This window comes from Megalobrama amblycephala, linkage group LG2 (genome assembly GCF_018812025.1).
Source record: "Megalobrama amblycephala isolate DHTTF-2021 linkage group LG2, ASM1881202v1, whole genome shotgun sequence".
Taxonomy (NCBI): Eukaryota; Metazoa; Chordata; class Actinopteri; order Cypriniformes; family Xenocyprididae; genus Megalobrama; species Megalobrama amblycephala.
In genome coordinates this window covers 18,483,412-18,508,428 of record NC_063045.1, presented here as the reverse complement: position 1 = coordinate 18,508,428, position 25,017 = coordinate 18,483,412, and the positions used below count along the sequence as shown (strand labels likewise).

At 36.2% G+C, this 25,017-nt stretch overlaps 1 protein-coding gene across 3 annotated transcripts; it reads right to left on the bottom strand.

The window, feature by feature from the left end:
• Positions 1 to 360: 360 nt before the first annotated feature.
• lama3 (laminin, alpha 3) lies at positions 361 to 24,383 on the bottom strand. Of its 3 annotated transcripts, none has more exons than XM_048164465.1 (38): positions 24,038 to 24,383; positions 21,255 to 21,368; positions 17,262 to 17,380; positions 16,998 to 17,078; positions 16,810 to 16,907; positions 16,579 to 16,620; positions 16,244 to 16,395; positions 16,020 to 16,130; positions 15,795 to 15,906; positions 15,535 to 15,696; positions 15,015 to 15,211; positions 14,724 to 14,840; positions 14,500 to 14,654; positions 14,278 to 14,419; positions 12,727 to 12,826; positions 12,457 to 12,573; positions 12,189 to 12,359; positions 11,887 to 12,038; positions 11,616 to 11,807; positions 10,967 to 11,115; positions 10,715 to 10,877; positions 10,315 to 10,442; positions 10,097 to 10,232; positions 9,834 to 9,938; positions 9,570 to 9,718; positions 8,363 to 8,477; positions 7,874 to 8,017; positions 7,459 to 7,589; positions 7,255 to 7,386; positions 7,026 to 7,173; positions 4,140 to 4,249; positions 3,888 to 4,065; positions 3,662 to 3,811; positions 3,410 to 3,572; positions 3,196 to 3,326; positions 1,019 to 1,109; positions 795 to 911; positions 361 to 701 (listed from the first exon to the last, which is right to left on the bottom strand). In XM_048164465.1, the coding sequence occupies exons 1-38, from the start codon at positions 24,239 to 24,241 to the stop codon at positions 565 to 567; spliced, it is 5,115 nt and encodes a 1,704-aa protein (XP_048020422.1). In that variant the 5' UTR covers positions 24,242 to 24,383; the 3' UTR covers positions 361 to 564. The 3 variants fall into 3 exon arrangements, with proteins under 3 accessions (XP_048020422.1, XP_048020439.1, XP_048020431.1); XM_048164482.1 differs by lacking the exon at positions 24,038 to 24,383 and adding an exon at positions 21,876 to 22,223; XM_048164474.1 differs by lacking the exon at positions 24,038 to 24,383 and adding an exon at positions 21,501 to 21,809.
• Between the last annotated feature and the right edge of the window lie 634 nt (positions 24,384 to 25,017).

The window sequence follows — 25,017 nt, the reverse complement described above, 5'->3', positions numbered from 1 at the left end:
CACACTACATAGTACATAAGTACATTTGGGACAGTGCAGGGGGTGTGTCTGTTCAGTAGTTTCAGCCAATGAAATGCACCTTCACAGGCAGCCTACAATAATTTCATACTCACATGCATAACGTAAGACAGAAAGCGAAAGAGACAAAACGAAACGAAGAAAGCTTTCTGCACGGCCTGAATGAGGAAGAACATATTATTCACACATTAATGCACGTTATGAATAAATGATAAAAGCGCAGACATCTCAGTCTTTATGCCCTGAAATTCTTGGTGTGGTGCACCAAACCAGCTGAGTGAATACATCTGTTTACAAAAGAATCCGCCACCTGGATGCCAAGAGCAAGCACGGTCAACCAAATAATTTGAAGTATATTTTTATTTCCATACACACTTTAATTTTTATCCATCATAAACACTGATAATTTTCATAGCTGAGGAAATGTGCTAGCAATTCCTTTCAAGAAAGGATTAATTTCCGATAAAATTCCCGAAACAATCAACATTTTTATTTTACAAACTGTTTGACTCAAAATAAGTGCTTGTTTTGTGTTTCATCCTTCCATTATTCTGTCGGGCACTCGCCAGTGTTTATGGGGCCGAATACACTCGCGTCCTCAAATGAGACAGGATTTTGATTAAGCCGTACGTTCCGCAAACACCCCGCATAAGATGTCCTCATCTCCACTCCTCTCACGTTCTCTGCATTAACAAGAGGCAGAACTGTAAATTATTATGCACTGAAAGGCCTTTCATGCAAGATGATGTTTTTTTTTTCCATGAAGCTGGCTTTACCTGAAACGCCACCAATGTAGATGGTTTCCTGCGCTGAAGGACGGGATACAGAGCGTCGTCTGACTAGTGAGGTTACTTCATCTACTCTCAGCCCGATGGTTTTCTGCCATACGGACACTGAGGGATTCGTCATTTGAAATAAATGAAACCTCACTTGCATTACATTCCTGTGAAAATGATCTTTTATAATCTACCATGATAAGAGAAAAGCAGTAAAGTAATACCTGCCACATAGTGAAATTCATCACAGAGGGGTCGTGTTGGGGTCAATGCGGTGCCATAGCGGTGCTGTCCGTCGTTTGCTTTTACCACCACCTAATGAAGCATAACCCCACACAGATCGCACATTATGTGATACTAAACGTAATTATAGCATTAAAATCCAGAAACGGGCCCGAAACATACTTTATGCAAAGTATTAAAGGATTTATCCACTTTTAAATAAACTTTTCCTGCTAATTTACTCACCCCCATGTCATCCAAGATGTCCATGTCTTTCTTTTTTCAGTTGAAAAGAAATTAAAGTTTTTGATGAAAACATTCCAGGATTTTTCTCCATATAGTAGACTTCAATGGGCACCAAACAGTTGAAGGTCAAAATTAGTTTCACTGCAGCTTCAAATTGTTCAACACGATCCCAGATGAGAAATAAGGGTCTTATCTAGTGAAACCATCGCTCATTTTCTGAAAAAAATTGAAAATTATATAAGTTTTAACCATAAATGCTCATCTTGAACAAGCTCTCTTCTTCTTCTCCTCTATTAGAATTCCAGCAGTGTAGACACTGTTAAGCATAATATTGCCCTCCACAGGCCAAAGTTTGAACTAATTGTTATATACTATTGAACTAGCATATTGCATATAAAAATTAGTTCAAACTTTGACCTGTGGAGGGCAGTAATACACTTAGCAGTGTCTACACTGCTGGAATTCAAATAGAGGAGAAGAAGAAGAGAGCTAGTTCAAGATGAGCATTTCTGGTTAAAACCTATATAATTTTCAATTTTTTTTCAGAAAATGAGCAATGGTTTCACTAGATAAGACCCTTATTTCTCATCTGGGATCGTGTTGAACAATTTGAAGCTGCAGTGAAACTAATTTTGACCTTCAACAGTTTGGTGCCCATTGAAGTCTACTATAAGGAGAATAATCCTGGAATGTTTTCATCAAAAACTTTAATTTCTTTTCGACTGAAGAAAGAAAGACATGGACATCTTGGATGACATGGGGGTGAGTAAATTATCAGGAAAAGTTTATTTAAAAGTGGACTAATCTTTTAAAGGGTTAGTTCACACAAAAATGAAGTTTCTGTCATTAAATACTCACCGTCAGGTCGTTCCAAACCCGTAAAACCTTTGTTCATCTTCGGAACACAAATTAGGATATTTTTGATAAAATCCGAGAGTTTTTTTTAATCTCCCATAGAAAGCAATGAAATGACCACATTCAAAGGTCCAGAAAAGTAGTAAAAACATTGTTAAAATAGTCAATGTGGCTACAGTGATTCAACCTTAATGTTATGAAGTGACGAGAATACTTTTTGTGCGCAAAAACAAAACAAAAATAACGATTCAAAAATGTCTTCTCTACCCTGTCATTCTCCTACACAGTTCATTATCATGATTTGTTCATGAAAATGTTCGTATGCAGATTTTTTAGACGAGAATCTTAGTGATTGTTAGCAAGAAATGTCCACCTTATTTTTCAACACGAAAGTTAGCTACTTCCTGTGAATATGCGAGACTTCCCAGCAAACACTGGTCCGACGGCAACGTCACGTCCCTGGCCAAAAATAGTCGCCGTAAGATGGTATAAAATATGTAACAGAAAATTTCCTAAAAATTCATTCAGATATGTTTGTACATGTCTACAATTCTCTGGGGTTGCATGTATAATTGTTACTTTGACTTTTAGCTACATGTGTAGTTCAATATATAATAATTAATTAATTATTTAATTAATAAGATAATGTCAAAGACGTCTGTTCAAACTTCATTTTAGAACAATTTTTCAACCATGATGGGACGTGTCGGAGGGACGTCTTTTCAACGGTCATTAAACGTCCGAATGTTTGCTGGGTTCTGATTCATTAGCTGCTATAAGTAAATAAATAGAATAACAGTGCAGTAAACAGTAAAACTATTTGCACTACAAACCAATGTGTTCAAGCTTCTTATGATACATTTTTACTTCATAATGAGGTTTGTTACCAGCACAGAAGCACAAAAACATGTTTAGTACAGTAAGTACAAGATTGTATGTTTGCTAAGCATTAGCATTCTGCATACTTGCGTAGCTCGTTTTTAGTCTCATCTTCCTTTCAAAATCCTTTTTTTAATCAGTAATACAGACAAAATACAATGTTTTTTAAAATAATAAAATAAACTATATTTTTATTCACCTTTCCTCTCTTGAGAAACAGAGTGAGTGTTCGTCCATGGTTATCACTTTTGTGGAAAATAAGGCCGGTGAGGTTCCTGGGTCGAATTTCAAAAGCCAGGTCATACATAGAACCAGAGATGAGGTACTTTTCTGCCAAAGAAAAACATATATTTAATTTCTTGAACCTATTTTTCTGTCACTACACACATATGTATCAACATGATGAGTCAAACCTAAGACCAAATGTGCGCCATTTCCAGCAAAATATGCCCCCTTCTCAGTCACGCCTTTGAAACAGGGCATGATCCCATGATTGACATCTGGATGCGCAAAGAGAACCTTGGAAAACCTGAGGTCACGGATGCATCCGATTATACTCTTCTGAGGGACTTCTCCCTGTGAAAAAAAAATGTGATGACTTTGTACAAGAACACAAGACATGTGGTTAAGCTACTGGCTGAAATAAGGAAGTTGCACATTCGTACGTCTGTTTTGTGAAGCATTTGCAACTGTCCGTGTCCCACATAGACAGGAGACTGCAGATCATGTGTGAATCCTTTCAACTGCTGTCCTTCAGGTGTTCGAATGCCATCCACAGCTAGAAGAATATTGTGTTTCTTCATGCTGAACTTGATCTGTACACAGCATGAACTAAAACTTAGGATTTCACAGAGTTATGGAAACACACCATTTTAGAATTTTTCTACATACATTGTGCCAGTCACCATCATTGATCTTCTGAGAGGAAATCATTTCACCTGCCCCAACAGAGAGTTTGACTTTTCCATCACTCAAATACAGGATCACAAGAGGAACACCATGTTTCCCTGAGATATAGAGTAAAAGTCCTTCAGATGATGTGGTCCGGATGTCTAGGGAGAAATGCGGCCTGTAAGACAAAGATCATCTCGTAAAAGTGCTACAAAATTAAATATTAATACGTCATTCATTGACATCATTTACCTGTTATTGAGCTCCTCCGGATCTATTTTAAACTGCATTTGGCTGTTGGAACCAAGGTGGTAGGTGTGTTTGGCAGTTTTTGGGTTTCTGCAGCCTTGTTTAGTGCTTCCCTTTTAAAAAAAGCAAAACATTGACTAAATGACATTAAAGGTGCCATCGAACGTTTTTTTACAAGATGTAATTCTAAGTCTAAGGTGTCCCCTGAATGTGTCTGTGAAGTTTCAGCTCAAAATACCCCATAGATTTTTTTTAATTAATTTTTTAACTGCCTATTTTGGGGCATCATTAACTATGCACCGATTCAGGGGCTGCTGGCCCTTTAAATCTCATGCTCCCTGCCCATCGAGCTCGCGACTCTATAATACAGTGCATTTACAAAGTTCACACAGCTAATATAACCCTCAAATGGATCTTTACAAGATGTTCGTCATGCATACTGCATGCATGCGTTGGATCATGTGAGTATAGTATTTATTTGGATGTTTACATTTGATTCTGAATGAGTTTGATAGTGCTCCGTGGCTAAAGCTAACATTACACACTGTTGGAGAGATTTATAAAGAATGAAGTTGTGTTTGTGCATTATACAGACTGCAAGTGTTTAAAAATTAAAATAGTGACGGCTCTTGTCTCCGTGAATACAGTAATAAACGATGGTAACTTTAACCACATTTAACAGTACATTAGCAACATGCTAACGAAACATTTAGAAAGACAATTTACAGATATCACTAAAAATATCATGATATCATGGATCATGCCAGTTATTATTGCTCCATCTGCCATTTTTCGCTGTTGTTCTTGCTTGCTTACCTAGTCTGATGATTCTGCTGTGCACAGATCCAGACGTTAATACTGGCTGCCCTTGTGTAATGCCTTTCATAATGTTGGGAACATGAGCTGGCATATGCAAATATTGGGGGCGTACACCCTGACTGTTACGTAACAGTCGGTATTATGGTGAGATTCGCCTATTCGTCGGAGGTCTTTTAAACAAATGAGATTTATATAAGAAGGAGGAAACAATGGTGTTTGAGACTCACTGTATGTCATTTCGATGTACTGAACTCTTGTTATTCAACTATGCCAAGGTAAATTCAATTTTTAATTCTAGGGCACCTTTAAATGTCACATGTTAAGTATTGCCACTTAAAATGTGTATTTGTTTAATGATTTCAAGGCACAATGTTTAAAGGTGCACTAAATATTTCTGTTATTGTTTTATAAACTTAATACTGACACCTAGTGGTGTTGAGGCAGCCTCAAGCAAACAAAACATTTCAGTCGCCACTGCCATTTTAAAAATACCCTATTCGTAAGTAATCACACTTGTTTTGCAACCAAAAGTGTTTGATAATAGGGGGTGCTACAATAAAGTCAGTGCAGTTCAGCTAGTCATGTGATCTCAATGGCGGCCGCCATAAAGGGGTCCTGCTTTATGTATAAAAAAAACTTTGTGTAGCTAAAAAAAAAGGCATCTTAGAGCAATTAAACAAGCAAAACCTCTATCAAAAATGTAATTTTGTCTTATGGACGATTGCTTCTCTTATTTGAGTGGACCAGCTCCACTCAATATAATGTCTCTGTCACTAATCATTTTTTATTCAGATGTAAAACTGTTTTAAAGGGTACCTATTATGCCCTTTTTCAAAGTCTTGATTTCAATAGGTCCAGAAATGTAGTAAAAAACATAAAAAAACAAAACAAAACAAAACAAAAATAATGACTTTATTCAACAAATTCGTCTCTCCCCTGTCATTCTGCTATGTTATTTTCGTTGCAGCGCTTCCAGGTTCTGTGTCAGAACAGTGACTTGGCTGACACTGTTCATGTGAGCAGCACAACACATGCATATGATGCTGACGCAGGACCTGGCCAATACTGAGTAGAGATGGGCCATACCACTTATTTTGTTTTCGATACGATACCGATACTTTTAAGGCCAAAATCACCGATATCGATACCGATATGATACCTCTAATCTGAATTTAAGTTATTAAATTATTAATAATTTAAGTCCTTAAATTATTGGATTACTATGAGTAAAGTGGGTAATGGTACCCACTTAACATTATATTTGAAAGGTATTTTAACATTCAATATGCCTTAATTGCAATTTATTAGATTATATTTTTGTTTGCACATGGTTAAAATGTTTATTTGTAGTGGTGTTCAGATGAGCAGGAAAATAGTTCTATAACACAATTATTCTGTAACATAGGTTATTTGTTCAATTCAATGCATATTGTATACATTAAATTGATTGTTAATTAACAAAATCACTAGGAAAAAAAAACACACCTTAGTATCGATATTTTTATTTGAGTATCGATACTTTCGATACTCATCGTCAGTATCGATATATCGATACTTAAAATCAATATGTCCATCCCTAATACTGAGCCGGCATACGGATGTAAACACGGAAACACTGCACTGACTATACAACGTCAATTGTGTAGGAGACTGACAGGCTAGAGAAGAAATTGTTGAATAAAGTTGTTATATTTGTTTTGTTTTAGCACACAAAAAGTATTCTCGTCGCTTCATAACATTAAGGTTGAACCACTGAAGTCACGTGGACTATTTTAGTCTTTAGTACCTTTCAGGACCTTGAATGACGGTAATTATGTTGCTTTCTATGAGGGATAAAAAAAACCCTAAAAAAATATCTTATTTTGTGTTCAGAAGAGGAACGAAGGTCTAAAGGGTGTGGAACGACATGAGGGTGACAGAAATTTTCATTTTTGGGGGGAACTAACCCTTTGGAGTGGACTTTATGCTTTGTAACTTTGTAAACAGCAACATTACACACTAAAGACAGTTGAAAATGTATAAAAGCATAATGGGACCCTTTAAGTTTTATTGCACATTTATCTGAAATACCGAATTGCTGTTGGATATAATTCCGGCATGTCTTGCACGCTTCTTAGTGGTGTCCAGAGGGGGGCGCTCTGCTTTACAGAATCCCAAAGATACATTTCCAGTCTGATTGAAGCTGCTCAAGTCGGCTGGAATGAAGTCACTCTGTAGACTGAAACATAAGGTCATTATGAGTGGCTTATTTCTGTTATATGTCATGATAACACATTAAGAGTAAATCATAACATCAAACCTGCGTATGTACAAGTTCCTCAAACAGCCTTCAAATAAACCCTCCCCCAAAATAATATTTTCTCCAGGTTCATCGAACGTGGATGATGATGGCTGATCTTCAATGTCTGTGTTGTCAACATTTAGCTGCATCCTGATGGGAAATGTTCAACATGTATTGAAAAGCATCTCTGCGAGCAAGTTTACCAAGATATTTTCTTCTTACCCCACACTACTTTTGGAGGCTGTTACGTAGTGCCATTTTCCAGTTTCACATTTGTTTCTGGACGTTAATTTTGCCTTACGATCACTCATTTCGACAAAGCCGTCTTTCAAAGACAGCAAAAAGTCATTATTCTGCAGACCAAAGGAAAACATCAATAAATCTTTAATTTATGTTGAAATGAAATGTATAAATATATATTTTATTTATAATTATATATGATTTTGTAAATAATTATATAAAATGTATTATATAAAGTACATAAATGGCTAACTAAAATATAAATACATAAATAACAATAAAAAATATATAAATAGTTAAATAAAATATATATCCATAAATAGCTACAAGAACCACCAAAAACCATATAGCCAACTTGGAATACTTTATATGGAAAAATTGTTCTTGATTAACTAACCATTCCACCATTCAGAATCAAGACTGGAACATTTTCCTGGGATGTCTTAAACCCAAGTGAAACCACTGTCTCAGAGTCTTTCTCTTTAACAGTGGGTGACGTCGACAGTGAACTACCAAATTCAAAAGTAGCCTCTCGGGAACCCTGAGAACAACCGACCAGAAACAGTTTAGATGAATTTACTCCTGAAGCACATACACTTTCAAGTAGTGATGGGCTCTTTCGAAACACTGCTTTGTGAAGCTTTGCAAATCATTTGTTTCCATTTCCAGTTATTTGGAATATCAAACTGCTGAAGTCAAATTATTTCAGTAAATAAGGCTTTGTTACATCATATTGAAATGTTTTGACATTTCAAGGGGTGCGATGATCTCTGTCACCAGCATGTGGGGTTTTGAACGCTTCGACAGCTGGTTCAGTGATTCAAAGTTTCGAAAAGCTTTGTTTCTCCCATCTCTACTGTCAAGTAATCCACAAAAACTGTCTTACCAGTAAAGGATTTGGACAACCTTGGACAATTCCAACTTCCTCTGTAAAAGTAGCATGGATATCTACCTGAACATTATTGACACATCCTCTAAGTGATGGAAGAACAATTTTATATCTGGAGACAGAAAAATGATGTGAAAATGAATATTCAGTTAGGTGAATTACATTCAAGAAAATTAATTTACTGGGAATTAACTGTGCTTATTTTTTTTTTCAAAATCTCTCACTTTCAGCTGATCCTGTTAAGGGGTCAGATTTTTTTAAAAAGTTAGTTCACCCAAAAATAAAAAAAAATTTGTCATCTATTACTCACCCTCACGTCGTAAGACTACACCCGTAAGACTTTTGTTCATCTTCGGAACACAAATAAAGGTATTTTTGATGAAATCCGATGGCTCAGTGAGGCCTGCATTGCCAGCAATGTCACCAAACCTCTCAAGATCCAGAAAGGTACTAAAGACATATTTAAACAGTTCATGCGAGTACAGTGGTTCAACCTTAATATAATAAAGCGATGAGAATATTTTTGTGCTCCAAAAAAAACAAAATAATGACTTTTCAACCATATCTAGTGACAGCCAATTTTAAAACACTGTTTTGAAGCTTGACGAATCTTTTGTTTCAAATCAGTGGTTCGGATCGCGTAAACAAAGCCTTATTTACTGAAATCACATGACTTTGGCGCTCTGAACCACTGATTCGAAACAAAAGCTTCGTAAAGCTTCGAAGCTTCATGAAGCAGTGTTTTGAAATCGGCCGTCACTAGATATTGATGAAAAGTCGTTATTTTGTTTTTTTGCCGCACAAAAAGTATTCTTGTCGCTTTATAATATTAAGGTTGAACCACTGTAGTCACATGAGCTGTTTTAAATATGTTTTGAGTACCTTTCTGGATCTTGATATGTTTAGTGACATTGCTGGCAATGGAGGCCTCACGGAGCCATCGGATTTAATCAAAGTATCTTAATTTTTGTAATTTTTGTAGAATGACATGAGGGTGAGTAATCATTTTTTGGGTAAAAATATTTTTTGGGTAAACTAACCCTTTAATCAAAAATATTGTTTCTTATATAACCAATGCTCTTCACATTTTTCGCAAGATTTAACTTTCATTTAGCATGTTTTACTCTGTCCCTAACCAATAAACATAATGATGAAAAACTGAAGAAATGCACCAATAAATAAAAACAAAAGAGAATATAAATACTTTTCCCGGACTGCAACTGGAACACCACCAATGTAGGCCTCCGTGAAGAGCCCTTTGACATATCCCAAAAAAATGTTGATGTAGTCTTTGATAAGTATTGTTGTTGGTCTTCTGTCATTCATAGTTATTCTGATTTGGAAGAAGTTTGTCTAAAGGGAGATGATAATATAATATAATATAATATAATATAATATAATATAATATAATATAATATAATATAATATAATATAATATAATATAATAAGAGGTTACGAGAAAACTTACTTGGGGAAATACCTTTACATTCGACTTTTCAGAAATTGTCGTGCCATTGTTTTCTCCTTGCAAAACAATATAGCCTCCTTCTAATGTAACAAAGAAGTAAGAGTTCTGTAAACAAAAACAAAAAAATCACTTAAATTTTATTCAAATCTTGTGACATTAAATATCAAACAATTGTTGTGTCATTTTTATATCTGGATTTAAAATGCTACATTTTTGTGATTCAGTAGTGTGAATCAAATCAAAGTTTTTATAACCAACTTTACCTCATTTCCCATGTAAAAAAGCACAGCATCAATTTGATGACTCAGAACATAGAGCTTAATAAAAGAGTTTGAGTTTATGGCAACCTTTCCGTAACCCGTGCCATCAAAATAATCCCCCAGTGTGCTGACTTTTCCCCTAGGGTTGAAATATTGGAATAATGACTCAAAAATTCTGAAGCAAAAAAAAAAAAAAAACTTCTGATGACATCATTACGTACCTTAAACACGAATCATTTTTTGTGATGTTCTCTGCATGTTGAAAGTTATACAAGCCGAGGATATGATCATTTAGAGTTGAAAACTCAATACAGCCTTTGAATCCTGGGTACTGAAGCTCTGCAGGTGGCTGGAAGCAAAATTCAGAATACAGAGGGAAGGAAAAAAGTGTTATTTAATCTTAAAGAGATTATTTTTTGACAAAAATACAGAAAAAAACAGCCTGGAAATGTTGCAGATTTCAAACTGCATAAGAATGAGTATAATGTATTATTTTTATACTATAAGTACTAATTTGTTTTCCATTCGTTAACATTAAAAGAACTGGAAAGAAAGCGTTTATAACGAAATCTCTGAGGAGAGCCATTAGTCAGTTTTTAACAGTTTTGCTGACTTATTTACCGTAAAATTGCTTGGGTATCCGCCCACATATAAGACGACCTCATTTGGATCCAGATCGAGCAATCCATTCCTGGTGCTAGGTCGATTAATCATGGGCGGCAGCTTTTGGGGTTCAGTTGATGTGAAAGTCTTTGTGTATATGACCTGTGCGTCTTGATAAACTCTGATTTGGGAAGAAAACATGGACAAATTGTTTTGCAATGTGGAAATGTACGCAATTTGTGAAGCTCTACTATGACAAACGATGTTTACCTGCGGAAATCCACCCTATCCATAAAGGCTTTATCATGGCTGGACTTGGTGATTTTGCTGGTCTCTATCTCATGAATCTGGCCACCCAATTTGTAGACACAAAAGAGGACACCATTCCTCACAACCAGGCCAATGAAATCCTTGACTGCCTGTTAGTCCAGAGAGTTACAAATAAAAAGATGCCCTACGATACACACCTTGAATATCAATATAAAATGCACCATTATTACAATTCTGGCTGATATTAATAAGTTGATCATTTTTTTTCATGTTATGGCTGATAACCAAAAATTGGCCGATAAAGGTATAATGTTTATTCTAAAATAAACACAAAGAAACACTAAAAACAGTTTTAAAAGCTTCAAATACTTTTTTATACACATTATTATAATGTACAATATGAAATATGGGTACTCATTTTGAGAGTTGCTAAAGATTACATTCAACAGTGTTGTTAAATTATTAGCGTGTTTATTAAAGATTAACTTTAAGTGAGCGTTAGATGACAGAAAAGGTCTTCTAAATGTACAAATAGTGGAAATGAGCATGAACAATTAAATATCTAATATCAATAAACTTAAAAATCACTAATATTGGTAGATATATATCGTGCATCCCTAATATATTAAGTATCGAAATGTCTCCTCACATATTTATTTCCAAGGTAAAGAACAAACTGGTTGTCTTCATCACCCAGTTGGCGTCTACGTCTCCCGTCACCTCTAGAATTCGGTTGGTGCAGTGTAAGATTAAGAACCGTGAAGGCTCTGAAGTCTTCCAGGTCTTTAGGAGGTCGAAGTTCAATATGAGCATCACCGGAGAACAAGATCGGCCCCCTGATCTAGGAACACAGGAGAGAAGCAAGAGGATAAACATCTGGAGGTGACTGGAGAAACATCTCTTCTCCCATGAGCACTTACTCTGTTGGCCGCGTCTCTAGTCTGTTCGATCAAGTCTTTAATTCTCTGGATGCTGTTGGACATGTTGGCTGAACCAGGCATCTGCCAGCTTTGGTTCTCCACTCTGTGCAGTTCGTTAATTAGTGAAGGAAAAGTCTCATCCAGGTCTGTCACTGTAAAGGAGATCATTCAGTGTTGCTCCCCAGAATTAAAGAAACCAGGTATGAAAAGAACAGACTTTCTATTCAGATATCTTTGAACTGAATAGTACTGAATAATGTTCATTAGATTAACTCAAGGAAAGAAGAACTGAGAAGACTCACATGTTTTGTTGACACCATCAAGTAAGTCGTTCAGGTTTGAATCTTGAGAGGAAATCTTAATTTTGCTCAGTTCTTCAGTGATGTTCTGCATTCTGGTTATTGCATCACTTGCTGTGGCGTTCACATCCGAAGCACCTTCCTTGGCTTGGATGATGAGGACGCGAATATCGTCTAAAAAAAAAAAAATGAAACCACCAAAGTGTTCATCTGAAAAGACCATTACGATATTTGCTGTGGGAAAATGACTGAGCAAAATGGAGTCTCTCACCCCTTTTGATGTTGTTCATCTTCTCCAACACATCTCGCATGACTTGCTTCAGCTCGTTCTGTTTGCCTTCGGCCTGTTGGATCAGGTTCTTGTAAGCTTCACATTTCTGCGTGATACCTGTAGATGATAGTTTTGTTTCTACACAGCACAACATGTACATGAAAAACCCACTCATATGATTAGGATCAAAAGTTGATCTTGTTTGGTTGAAATTATTGCTGGATGTTATTTTATGGTTTGTTGTAGTTGCATTAAAATTGCATTGAAAACCTTCTAGCTGTATCACCGCTTCCTTGGCATTCACCAGCAGAGTATTTGCATGATTTTTCAGATCCTTGGCTTTGTTTTGTAGATCTTGTCCTCGCACACCCTGGGGAATAAAATTAATAGAACAAAGTTTGAATTGAAAATAAAGTTTGCTTATGATGGTTATAAGCAGTGTTGAGGTAACGCATTACAAGTAACTTGAGTTATGTAATCAGATTACTTTTTTCCAAGTAACTAGTAAAGTTATGCATTACTTTTAAAATTACAACAAAATATCCAAGTTATTTTTTCAAACAAGTTACTTTGTTTTCTCACGTATTGACTGACAGCTCTCCTGTCCCCGTGTTGAGAGAATTAAAGTGCAGAGGTGTTGTGTGCGCTGTTTGAACATGATGGTTATTGTAGCTCTAGACTAAATGTGAGCATGCATTTTCTCATATCACTTAAACAAAAACAGTACCAGTATTCCTCAAAATGAATAAAAACAGTGAAATGCAATAACAGAATATTGCACAAACCTACAATAATTAAATATATTAAATTAAACAAATATACTTTATGTATGTATATCTCACTTTATTAGCCAGTGTCTTTGCTGCTGACCTTCAATGATCTAATTCAATCATACTAAGCAAAAATGACCATAGATAAACATCACATTTGTGTTTTTTTTATTTTTTAATTGCTAAAGTAAGAGTACTCTTCTTCAATCCAGAATGGCAGCACAGCTGAAAAGTGTGTTTGAGCTGCACCCTCTACTGTACAGGTGTGAATTTGTATTTCCTTCAGAAAAATATAACTTTTTGTTGTTGTTATTAATAAACAAACAAGCAAACCCAGACCAGATGCGAAAAAGTAACACAAAAGTAATGTAACGCATTACTTTCCACAAAAAGAAACTAAGTAACGCAATTAGTTACTTTTTTAGGGAGTTAATGCAATATTTTAATGCATTACTTTTAAAAGTAACTTCCCCCAACACTGGTTATAAGTGGAGCGCAACAAAGAATGCAAAATATATTGGTATAATAATGGTTATACGCCGATATTAGACAATTTTTAAATTTATCTGTATCATTAAGTCTTGTATATTTAATTAGATTTAATTTTTACAATTACATTATCTTCACAATCAGCTAATGCTCACTTATAGTTAGTCATTAAAAACACAATTAATTTAATGCTTTAAAATGTAATCTGTAGCCAATCTCAAAATTAATATACATTTTTCATACTGTACATTATAAAATTATGATGAGTAAATTCACTTGTTTTACTTTTAGTTTATTTAGACAAACTATTATAGGCTTAGCCTGAGCCAGTATTAGACCTTAGTTCAACTAGGATATTTAAGTAGCTTTTATAAATGTACACTAGAAAAAAACATTACTGGTGTTCATCTTGAGACAAAACAATGGCACTGACATATTTTAAGATATGTCAGTGCAAGTTGCTTTCAGTTGAAACAGCTCAAACATGCATTTTAGACTGGGACTAGCTTAAGCCTTGTCTGTGAAACCGGGAGATAGTTTTTTAATTTATCGTCTGACATACTTCAAAAGCGTGGTCTGCCGCTTCTTTGGCACTTTTGGCGGCAGCTTCCGCCTCCTTTATGGCATCGATGATGGCTGTGAATGCTCTGATGGCTTCGATTGCTTTCTGAACAGCGGTTGAGTTGGTAATGTTCAGTATGACCCTACGAGACACATGAACTCATTAAAACTTCATTAGAAACAAAAATATGGTTTCGGGATGTTTGGAGAACTCATGACGTACATTTGAAAGTCCATAGCCAGCTTCATAAGTTCCTGCGCATGCTCCTCAGCCTGTCTCACAATTCCCTCCTTAGCAGTTGCTTCGGAGAGTAGCTCGAGTTTTGCGTCTAGATCGGTTTTTGCTCCGTCAAACAAAGCTGCAAGACGAGACATTTCCTGGCAGAGAACAAAATGTAAGTATCCAAACTGGTGAATGTTTTACAAAAGAATAACATTATTTGTCACCTCTGTTAGGCCATCCATCATTTTCTGAAGATCTGTTATCTCTTTTAGTGTCGTTCTGGTCATGTTCACATTGGCTATGATATTTCCTTGATTTTTCCTCAAAACTTTGAACTGCTTCTGTTAAACAAACAATTGATGAAGGTGTTTAAAGACATATGTGAACAAATCCACATCTTATATTGTAATGGTTCTCAAACTCTGCTAAGTTAAGTTAGTCCTCGGTCAAAAAAGTTTGAAAATGACTGTTTTTACATTAAAGAGGACATTCGCCAACTATTATTAGTTGATTACCCAAATATTTTTCAGCTGTTCCTCATTGAGTTTATTAACACCATTGGCCTTGATCACATCAAGCTGCGCATCTACAAGCGCCTCTTGTATATCTCGAAGATATTCCGCCTGATCCATGAGGTTCTGTCCAATACGATCAGCCACAACCAAGGAGCCATTCAAAGGAACCATCAGGTCGTTCAAGATGAGGTTGAGTACTGTAAGAGAAACAAGCATGCTTTCGAACCCAAAAAGGAGCTTGGTCACTACTAAGGATCGTAAAACAAAGTCCTAAATCAGGGGTTTCTATTCCTGCTCCTAGAGGACTACTGTCCTGCAGAGTTTAGCCCCAATTAATCCCAGAGTTAACCTCAATTAAATACATCTGAACCAGCTAATCAAGGTCTTCCAGATTGCTAGAAATGTCCAGACAGTTGTGTTGGAGCAAGTCAGAGCTGAACTCTGCAGGAACGTTGGCTCTCCAGAAGCAGGATCGGACACTCCTGTCCTAACTGGTGCAATTCGGAAGCAATTGACCCACGTATTTGTGCTTTTCTGAGCTCCTGGTTAGCCAGCTCTCTCTGAACCCTGCAGCTCTGTCTTCGCATCTTCTCCAACATCCATCGGGCTTCTTTTAACATCCTGGCAGCCTCCTCTGTGTTCCCACCCGTGTGGTTTGATAGCTTCAACTCGTCCAAGAACTCTACGTGGGTCAAGAAATAAAAGTGCAAGTTTACCAGCAAGAAGACATTTAAAGAAGAAGTTGGCTATTAAAAGCTCAGCTGGATCTAATAGGTTCACCTTGTATCTTTTGTAAGAGGTTCACAGTCTCAGATCGTAGGTTTCCCCCCCTTTGATAGGTTTGGTCCAAAGTCTTTAGCAACTGAACTGCAGTACAGGACATCTGAATTGCCTGTAGAAACAAACACAAGTTGTAATTCTATGTCAATTCCCAACAACAATGAATTTGAAGCTTAATTTTATGGATGACATAAAGATAAACCACCATAAACAAAGTAACAGTACCTTGTCATTGAGAACAGCGAGGTCATCTTTGACACTTTCGAGATCAGATTCAAACTCCAAAATCTCTCGTTGCAATGCCAAGACAGATTCAGTGTACTTGTGGACCAAAACCTAAAAAAAGGAAAACGTTTGTTTTGTTTTTTTTTCCAAAAAACGATAAGCGTAAATACATTGGCATTCCAATGTCCTTCTAAACTGCTGTTATGGGAAACTGTTGTAGGGACCTTTGTACCAGCGATGGCATCTTCAAGTTTTTCCAGCCTCGCGTATGAAGTAACATTCTGACTAAAAGACTCAAGTTGATTCTTCAGTGTGGAGAACTCATCATCCATCACTTCAAGATCATCCATTAACTTAATGACACAGATATCGCATTCTAACAGGAAAAACCTGGAGTTAGTCAATTCAGATCTCAGTCATGCATTGTCACATCTGCATATGAATAAATATCACATGATCATTGGAATATAAAAGAGGCCCCGTGTAAGGATATATAGGCCCAGAATATTATTAAGAAATTTGAGGATTTTTTTTATGGATGAGGATTGTGAGAGCAAACCGTAGCAGTCGCCAGTGTGTGGGTCATCAGCCTCATAACAATCTATGAAAACAAAGAAAACAAATATTTCCACTTTTTTTTTTTGGTTTGAAAAACATTTAATTTTACTTTTTAAAATATTTTTATTATTTTATCTATTTTTATTTTGGCAGCATAAACTTTTATGTTATTATTATTACTATTTTTATATAATTATTACTATTATTATGTAAATCATGAGAGCTTGCTTACCGCCTGTTTGCGGGTCACATACGTAACCGTGGTCACACTCACATGGCTGACAACTTCCTCTTTCTACTAAAGGGCTGCCGTAATATCCAAGCGCACACCTAAAATATGAAGTAAAGGAGAAACTTTCTCTTCAAAAGCATTCATGCACACTCTTTTGCATATTTGCATATTTTAAAAACCAGACACACCTTTCACATCGAACCCCAGAGTAACCAGGTTTGCACAAACATTCAAACTCATCTCCAACCCGGAGACATCCAATCGCAAAACTGCACAAAAAATTGTTTAATAAATTAAACAATACATTTTTTTTTTTAAATAAACAATAAAAATAATTTAACAATAAATAATGCAAATAATTAAACAATCAATAAAAATGTTTAAACAATAAAAAATTAAATAAACAAAGCAAACTTTTATGTGTGTATTTTTATGATTATATGACATCGTACTTGTTCAGTGGGTTTGCTAAGGGACACGGACACATACGGCAGGTTTTGAGAGCGGCGCTGCCATAGTAACCCTCCATACAACGCTCACAGTGGTCGCCTGCTGTATTGAACTGACAGTTCTGCAAAAATACAAAAAAGCATCATTTCAACACTGCATTGGCTCCCCATTAAAGGGTTAGTTCACCCAAAAATGAAAATCATGTTGTTCCACACCCGTAAGATCTTTGCTCATCTTTGGAACACAAATTAAGATATTTCTGATAAAATGGCTCAGTGAGGCCTGCATTGAAAGCAAGAGAATTAACACTTTCAATGCCCAGAAAGGGTATACTAAAGTTATATTTAAAACAGTTCATGTGACTACAGTGGTTCAACCTTAATGTTATAAAGTGACGAGAATACTTTTTGTGTGCCAAAAAAACAAAATAATGACTTTATTCAACAATATCTAGTGATGGGCGATCTCAAAACACTGCTTCATGAAGCTTCGAAGCTTTACGAATCTTGTGTTTCGAATCATTGGTTCGGAGCGTGTATCAAACTGCCAAAGTCACGTGGACCATTGAAATTTCGAAAAACAAAGCCTCGTTTACTGAAATCACGTGACTTTAGCGCTCCGAACCACTGATTCGAAACAAAAGACTTGTGAAGCTTCTAAGCTTTTGTTTTGAAATCACCCATCACTAGATATTGTTGAATAAAGTCGTTTTTTTTAGGGCGCACAAAAAGTATTTTTCGTCACTTCATAACATTAAGGTTGAACCACTGCAGTCACATGAACTGTTTTAAATATGTCTTAAGTAGCTTTCTGGGCATCTGACAGTGTTACTTATCTTGCTCTCAGTGCAGGCCTAACTGAGACATCGGATTTCATCAAAGATATCTTAATTTGTGTTCTGAAGATGAATAAAGATCTTACAGGTTTGAAATGACACGAGGGTGAGTAATTAATGCCTGAATTTTCATTTTTGGGAGAACTAACCCTTTAAACATTGCATACATTTTAAAATCTTGCTAATTACTTACAAAGCACTAAATGGTTTAGCTCTTCAGTAAATGGTTTAGCTCTTCAGTACTGAGGTACACTTAACGCACAAAAGACTTTAATGTCTATTGCGATCTCAAAATTCTGGCCAGTTAATAATACCTAAAATATAAAAATCAACCACAGGCAGTAGATTCTTTCTTAATTTCAATCTGGTTTCTGACTGCACAGAAACAGCGCTCATAAAGAAAATAATGATATTTGCTTAAATACTGATACAGGCAAATTATCAGTGCTGGTACTACTTGATCTTAGTGCTGCATTTGACACTGTCGATCACAACATACTTCTTGACAGGCTCGAAAATTGGGTCTGGCTTTCTGGGATGATCCTAAAATGGTTCAGGTCATACTTAGAAGGGAGAGGTTATTATATATGAGTATAGGTGACCATAAGTCTAAGAGGACATCCATGACATGCGGAGTCCCTCTTGTTCAACCTGAATATGCTTAATAATGAGAAAGAACCAAAATGGCCTATCACAGCTATACAGTGGGTACGGAAAGTATTCAGACCCCCTTAAATTTTTCACTCTTTGTTATATTGCAGCCATTTGCTAAAATCATTTAAGTTCATTTTTTTCCTCATTAATGTACACACAGCACCCCATATTGACAGAAAAAACACAGAATTGTTGACATTTTTGCAGATTTATTAAAAAAGAAAAACTGAAATATCCTAAGTATTCCTAAGTATTCAGACCCTTTGCTGTGACACTCATATATTTAACTCAGGTGCTGTCCATTTCTTCTGATCGTCCTTGAGATGGTTTTACACCTTCATTTGAGTCCAGCTGTGTTTGATTATACTGATTGGACTTAGGAAAGCCACACACCTGTCTATATAAGACCTTAGAGCTCACAGTGCATGTCAGAGCAAATGAGAATCATGAGGTCAAAGGAACTGCCTGAAGAGCTCAGAGACAGAATTGTGGCAAGGCACAGATCTGGCCAAGGTTACAAAAAAATTTCTGCTGCACTTAAGGTTCCTAAGAGCACAGTGGCCTCCATAATCCTTAAATGGAAGACGTTTGGGACGACCAAAACCCTTCCTAGAGCTGGCTCAAACTGAGCTATCGGGGGAGAGAGGTAAAGAAGAACCCAAAGATCACTGTGGCTGAGCTCCAGAGATGCAGTTGGGAGATGGGAGAAAGTTGTAGAAAGTCAACCATCACTGCAGCCCTCCACCAGTCGGGGCTTTATGGCAGAGTGGCCCGACGGAAGTCTCTCCTCAGTGCAAGACACATGAAAGCCCACATGGAGTTTGCCAAGATGGTGAGAAATAAGATTCTCTGGTCTGATAAGACCAAGATAGAACTTTTTGGCCTTAATTCTAAGCGGTATGTGTGGAGAAAACCAGGCACTGCTCATCACCTGTCCAATACAGTCCCAACAGTGAAGCACGGTGGTGGCAGCATCATGCTGTGGGGGTGTTTTTCAGCTGCAGGGACAGGACGACTGGTTGCAATCGAGGGAAAGATGAATGCGGCCAAGTACAGGGATATCCTGGACGAAAACCTTCTCCAGAGTGCTCAGGACCTCAGACTGGGCCGAAGGTTTACCTTCCAACAAGGCAATGACCCTAAGCACACAGCTAAAAAAACGAAGGAGTGGCTTCATAACAACTCCGTGACTGTTCTTGAATGGCCCAGCCAGAGCCCTGACTTAAACCCAATTGAGCATCTCTGGAGAGACCTAAAAATGGCTGTCCACCAACGTTTACCATCCAACCTGACAGAACTGGAGAGGATCTGCAAGGAGGAATGGCAGAGGATCCCCAAATCCAGGTGTGAAAAACTTGTTGCATCTTTCCCAAAAAGACTCATGGCTGTATTAGATCAAAAGGGTGCTTCTACTAAATACTGAGCAAAGGGTCTGAATACTTAGGACCATGTGATATTTCAGTTTTTCTTTTTTAATAAATCTGCAAAAATGTCAACAATTCTGTGTTTTTCTGTCAATATGGGGTGCTGTGTGTACATTAATGAGGAAAAAAAAAAGAACTTAAATGATTTTAGCAAATGGCTGCAATAAAACAAAGAGTGAAAAATGTAAGGGGGTCTGAATACTTTCCGTACCCACTGTATACACAATAGTATGTAATATAATTATATAATATAAAAATAATCTAATATTTAAAATGGCTAGATGAAAATTGCCACACAAGCCTGGGCATGAAACATCTTTTCACGGACAACTGACATATAGTAAGATAAAAATTGAAGAGGAGATGAAGAGGACATAACACTTTCTTTAATCATTTATATATTTTCTTTTATATGCTCTGATATGTTTGATTATTTCCAAATGTAAGATCTTTGGTGTCTCTTCTGTGCTGTAAGATCGAGTGGGTGTACTTTCCATCAGAACTGATTATGTGATAAACCTTCGTATCAAAACATGTCTGTTTCCAGCTCTGCAGACATGAGATAATGCGAGATCTGCGATATATTCTCTTAAAGGTGTCAAAACAACTTCTGCTGCATATCTATTTTCGTCTATCTTTGACATTTGACCAGTCACGCCGACCTAGCTGTTACACCAACTATGACATAATGGATAAGTCTGTTTGACCTTTTCTTATTTGACCAAAACATATGTTTAGGAGGATGTAAGGTTCCTGCATATATTTGTTGCTCGTATTTTGCTCTTCACTTCTGCTTCTTCTCCTGCTTCGTCTCTTCTACCTCTCCTTTCATTCTGCAAATATCTTCTTTTGTCCATCTTTCTCTATACTATGATCTTCACAATCTTCATTTGTTAGATAAAATACTTTGGATTTTATAATAAACTATTATTTACTTGATTCATTTGTTTGTCTCTATAATTTTAAATTTTTACTTAATACATTTGTTTTTCCTTATTTAAATTTGATCTTTGACAAAAACATTGCTTATCTGCCTGGATCTCATTGAATCAATCTGGAAAAGATTTAAGATTAAATCATACCAAACATTTTCCGGTATGTGGTTCGCAGTCATTGGACAGGCCGTTGCAGTTGCAAAGTACACACCGTCCCTTATGCGGTCCACTTCTCTCCCTGTAATAACCACGATCACAGTCCTGTAATGGTGCAGAGGACAGAATCATCATACAGTATAAGATCTCAGCATGTGCAGACATTTTGATAAACCCTACAAAAGTATACAGACATTATTTTAGTTAAAAACACTGAATATTATATTAATTTTTTACCATAGTTAATAACCATTTACACTGTTCCAGCTGGCAAAAAATATGAAATCAAGGCACTGAAAGAACTTAGTGAATCACAATGGAGTTGTTTCATAGTGTCTGTAAGTGTGGCTGTAGTTTGGACGGTTCATTAAAAACACCTACAAGTCAGAGCTGGGAATCTGAACTTTAACCCTCAAGGTATGGTATTACTTTACAAATTTGACATATAAAAAGACAGATAAGCAACTGTAAGGACTTCAGTATTGCGCAGGCAGATCCACAGAAAATGAGGGTTAACGTCTTCATGTTCTACTGTAGGCTACCTGCAGTTTTAGCGTGTGTTTATTTTGGCTGCATGTCAGTCCGTTATGCCAAATTTGTTATCCGACATACCTAGAGAAAAACAAGCTTGAACCTGCTTGACCGGGGGGGGGGCTTTTGATTCCTAAAAATGTTGAAGTAGTATACATGAATGATTTACTTTTCAAAAGCTAAACAATCTGTAATTAAAGCACATCCGAACACAAAGCGATCCAAACTGGTTCAAGCGATTCACTGAAAAGATTGAACGATTCGTTCACGAATCAGTGGCTGAATTCGGAACATAAATAAAATTGAATAATATGGTAGTGTGAATTTACGAATGAGAGCTTCTACACAATATCAAACCTGTTGTTTACAGCGCAGGTTAATCGACGATTCGACACTTTTTTTTTAACAGTTCATGCTCAAAAAAGATTGAGGGGCAGTTTACACGACACTATTTTCAACTAAAAGCGGGAAAACATTTTTTACTTTGGATTTTTCCCATCTGCTTCAAGGATAACTTCGGGAACGCAAGTCGGATATCTGAGTGTGAACTCGTCTCGGGGTACAACCCGACCTCAGCGAGACGCGTCATTTGACGTCACTTCCAAGATGTCGACGCGTCCTGCTTCCAAAGAATATGAACGTAAACACTTTAACATTAGACATTAAGTTCATGTAATAATACCTTCGTTTTTGTTTTTTGTTTTTGTTTTTCAAAGCGATTTTTTATGTTATTTTCATTCTGTTTTGCCATAATTTACACAAAAACACGATATGCTCTCATTGTGTCATGGTGACATCATGTGGTCAACAAGTGACGTATGAGTGACTGAAACCTGAAACTCACTGAGGTCTGAAGTGGGCACTTATACAGAATGATGGGACATTTAATTTGGGTCTGGAACGCAACAGTAGTGTTTTTTTTGCAAGGTGACATCGCCATGACTGGCCTGGTATGCATGCAGCGTTTTTAGTCGATTTCGCGGATCTGTGTGAACGGGGATCGTTTTGACTACATTGTCGTCTGTACGCAAAAAACGCACAGAAAAAAATCTATATGTAGACACATATTTCTGTCTTAGTTTTTATATAATAAGTGTGTTTATTTTAATTCACATATTCGGAAGAGGATGTGTCGGCGAGTTGTGCGATTCGTAATGAACCAGATGTTCGAAACGGTTCGAAAGAGAAGGCTGTTCATTGGGATTGATTCAAACGAATCGTTTTCGTGAAGTGGTTCGATGAATTCACTGAAAAAATCGAATGATTCGTTAGTTCGGTTAGTTCACCCAAACATGAAAGTAATGTCATCTATTACTCACCCTCATGTCGTTCTACACCTGTGAAACCTCGTTCATCTTTAGAACACAAATTAAGATGTTTATTGATGTCCGATGGCTCAGTGAGGCCTGCATTGCCAGCAATGTCAATGAACCTCTCAAGATCCATAAAGGTACTCAAAACATATAAATCAGTTCATGTGAGTACAGTGGTTCAACCTTAATATTATAAAGCGACGAGAATACTTTTTGTGTGCAGTGGTAATCACAAGATTCGAGCAGTGTTTTGGAATCACCCATCACTAGATATTGTTGAAAAGTCGTTATTTTTTTATTATTACTTTTTTTTTTTTTTTTTTGCGCACAGAAAATATTCTCGTCGCTTTATAATATTAAGGTAGAACCAATGTACTCACATGAACTGATTTAAATATGTTTTTTTGTACCTTTATGGATCTTGAGAAGTTCGGTGAAATTGCCGTCAGTGGAGACCTCCATTGGATTTCATCAAAAATGTCTTAATTTCTTTGGAATGAAATGAGGGTGAGTAATGAATGACATTATTTTCATTTTTGGTGAACTAACCCTTTCATGAATCTGACTGAATTCGGAACATATTATGAACATATATGATCAAGATCGATGTTGATTTGTTGATGCATCAGACAATCTAGTTCAATATTTGTTCTTTTATTTAAAAAAAAAAAATTAATTATAATTGTAAGAACTGCACAAAATATCAATGCTAGTCTTAGTTGGTTTAAGTTGGTTTTAGCAGTTTTTAGCTGCTCCCATCTGAAAAATACACAAAACCTCCCTAAAACCATCCAAAAGATCATTAGTCAGGGAGACCTGCTTATCAAAGTCCAGATTAAGACCTCTCATGCTTTAAGAGGTTTTTAATTTTTAATTTTTTAAATTTTTTAATTTATTTTTTGCAGCAGGGCATGTTTTACAACGTCTTACCTTAATGTGTGTGGAATCACAATACTTTCTGAAAATAGGCCTCCACGACTCTTGATTGTTGTTGATTTTAACCTGGATATCATTGTCCCACCAGAATGTTATTGGATGTCCCCGCTCATCTGCAGATACCCAGAGATCCAGATAAAAGAGCACAAGTACTCCAGTCCACATAATTTGGACTCCCAAGAATAAGAATTTAGCCATTTATAAATGTACATGCCATATATGCATTTACAGCAAGACTACAACCCCATACACTCTTGGACCACAAGCTGCGTGTGTTCTTACTCTTGGCAAAGTTCAAAAATTCCCTTTTCTTCCTGTTTGTCTTTCCAGGTGTGTGATAGCAGTGTGTACAGAGGAGAGGCAGGGCAGTGATTTTTACCCACCTGCTGGCACCACCAATAGGCAAGTCAAGGAATATCTGTGACCTCAAGGAACTTCATAAATAATTAACTTTTTATGTCTCAGCCCTAACAATGTCTAATTTTTAACATGTATTTATTGGTTGATTGATTTTTGAAACTTTTTAAATGTATTTATTTGTCAAAAACCTTTTAAAAATAAGAAATATGTATTTTACAATGTAGAAATTGATTATGAGATAAACAATTAGATGTTCGTTAAATCATTACATAAAGAATAATATTGCTGATCATTATAAATTAGTATAGTTATCTTTGTAGCATTTTTAATTTTTATGATGCATTTTAGCAGTTACTATTTGTTTTGATATTTGTAACGTTTTATGTTTTTAAAATGGTTAAAACAGCAACTTAACTTTTTTTATCTTCATTATTAACATTTCTCTTAATTAAACATCATCACAATTTTTTAAAAATGTTTCTTTCATTTTAAAGGCACATTTGTCATGTATGAAATGCACTGATTAAATACAGTTTCCGCAACACTGCACAACAATAGCACCAAACCTGTTGTTGACACAGCAAGCTAATCGACACACTAAACTAGACAAAACA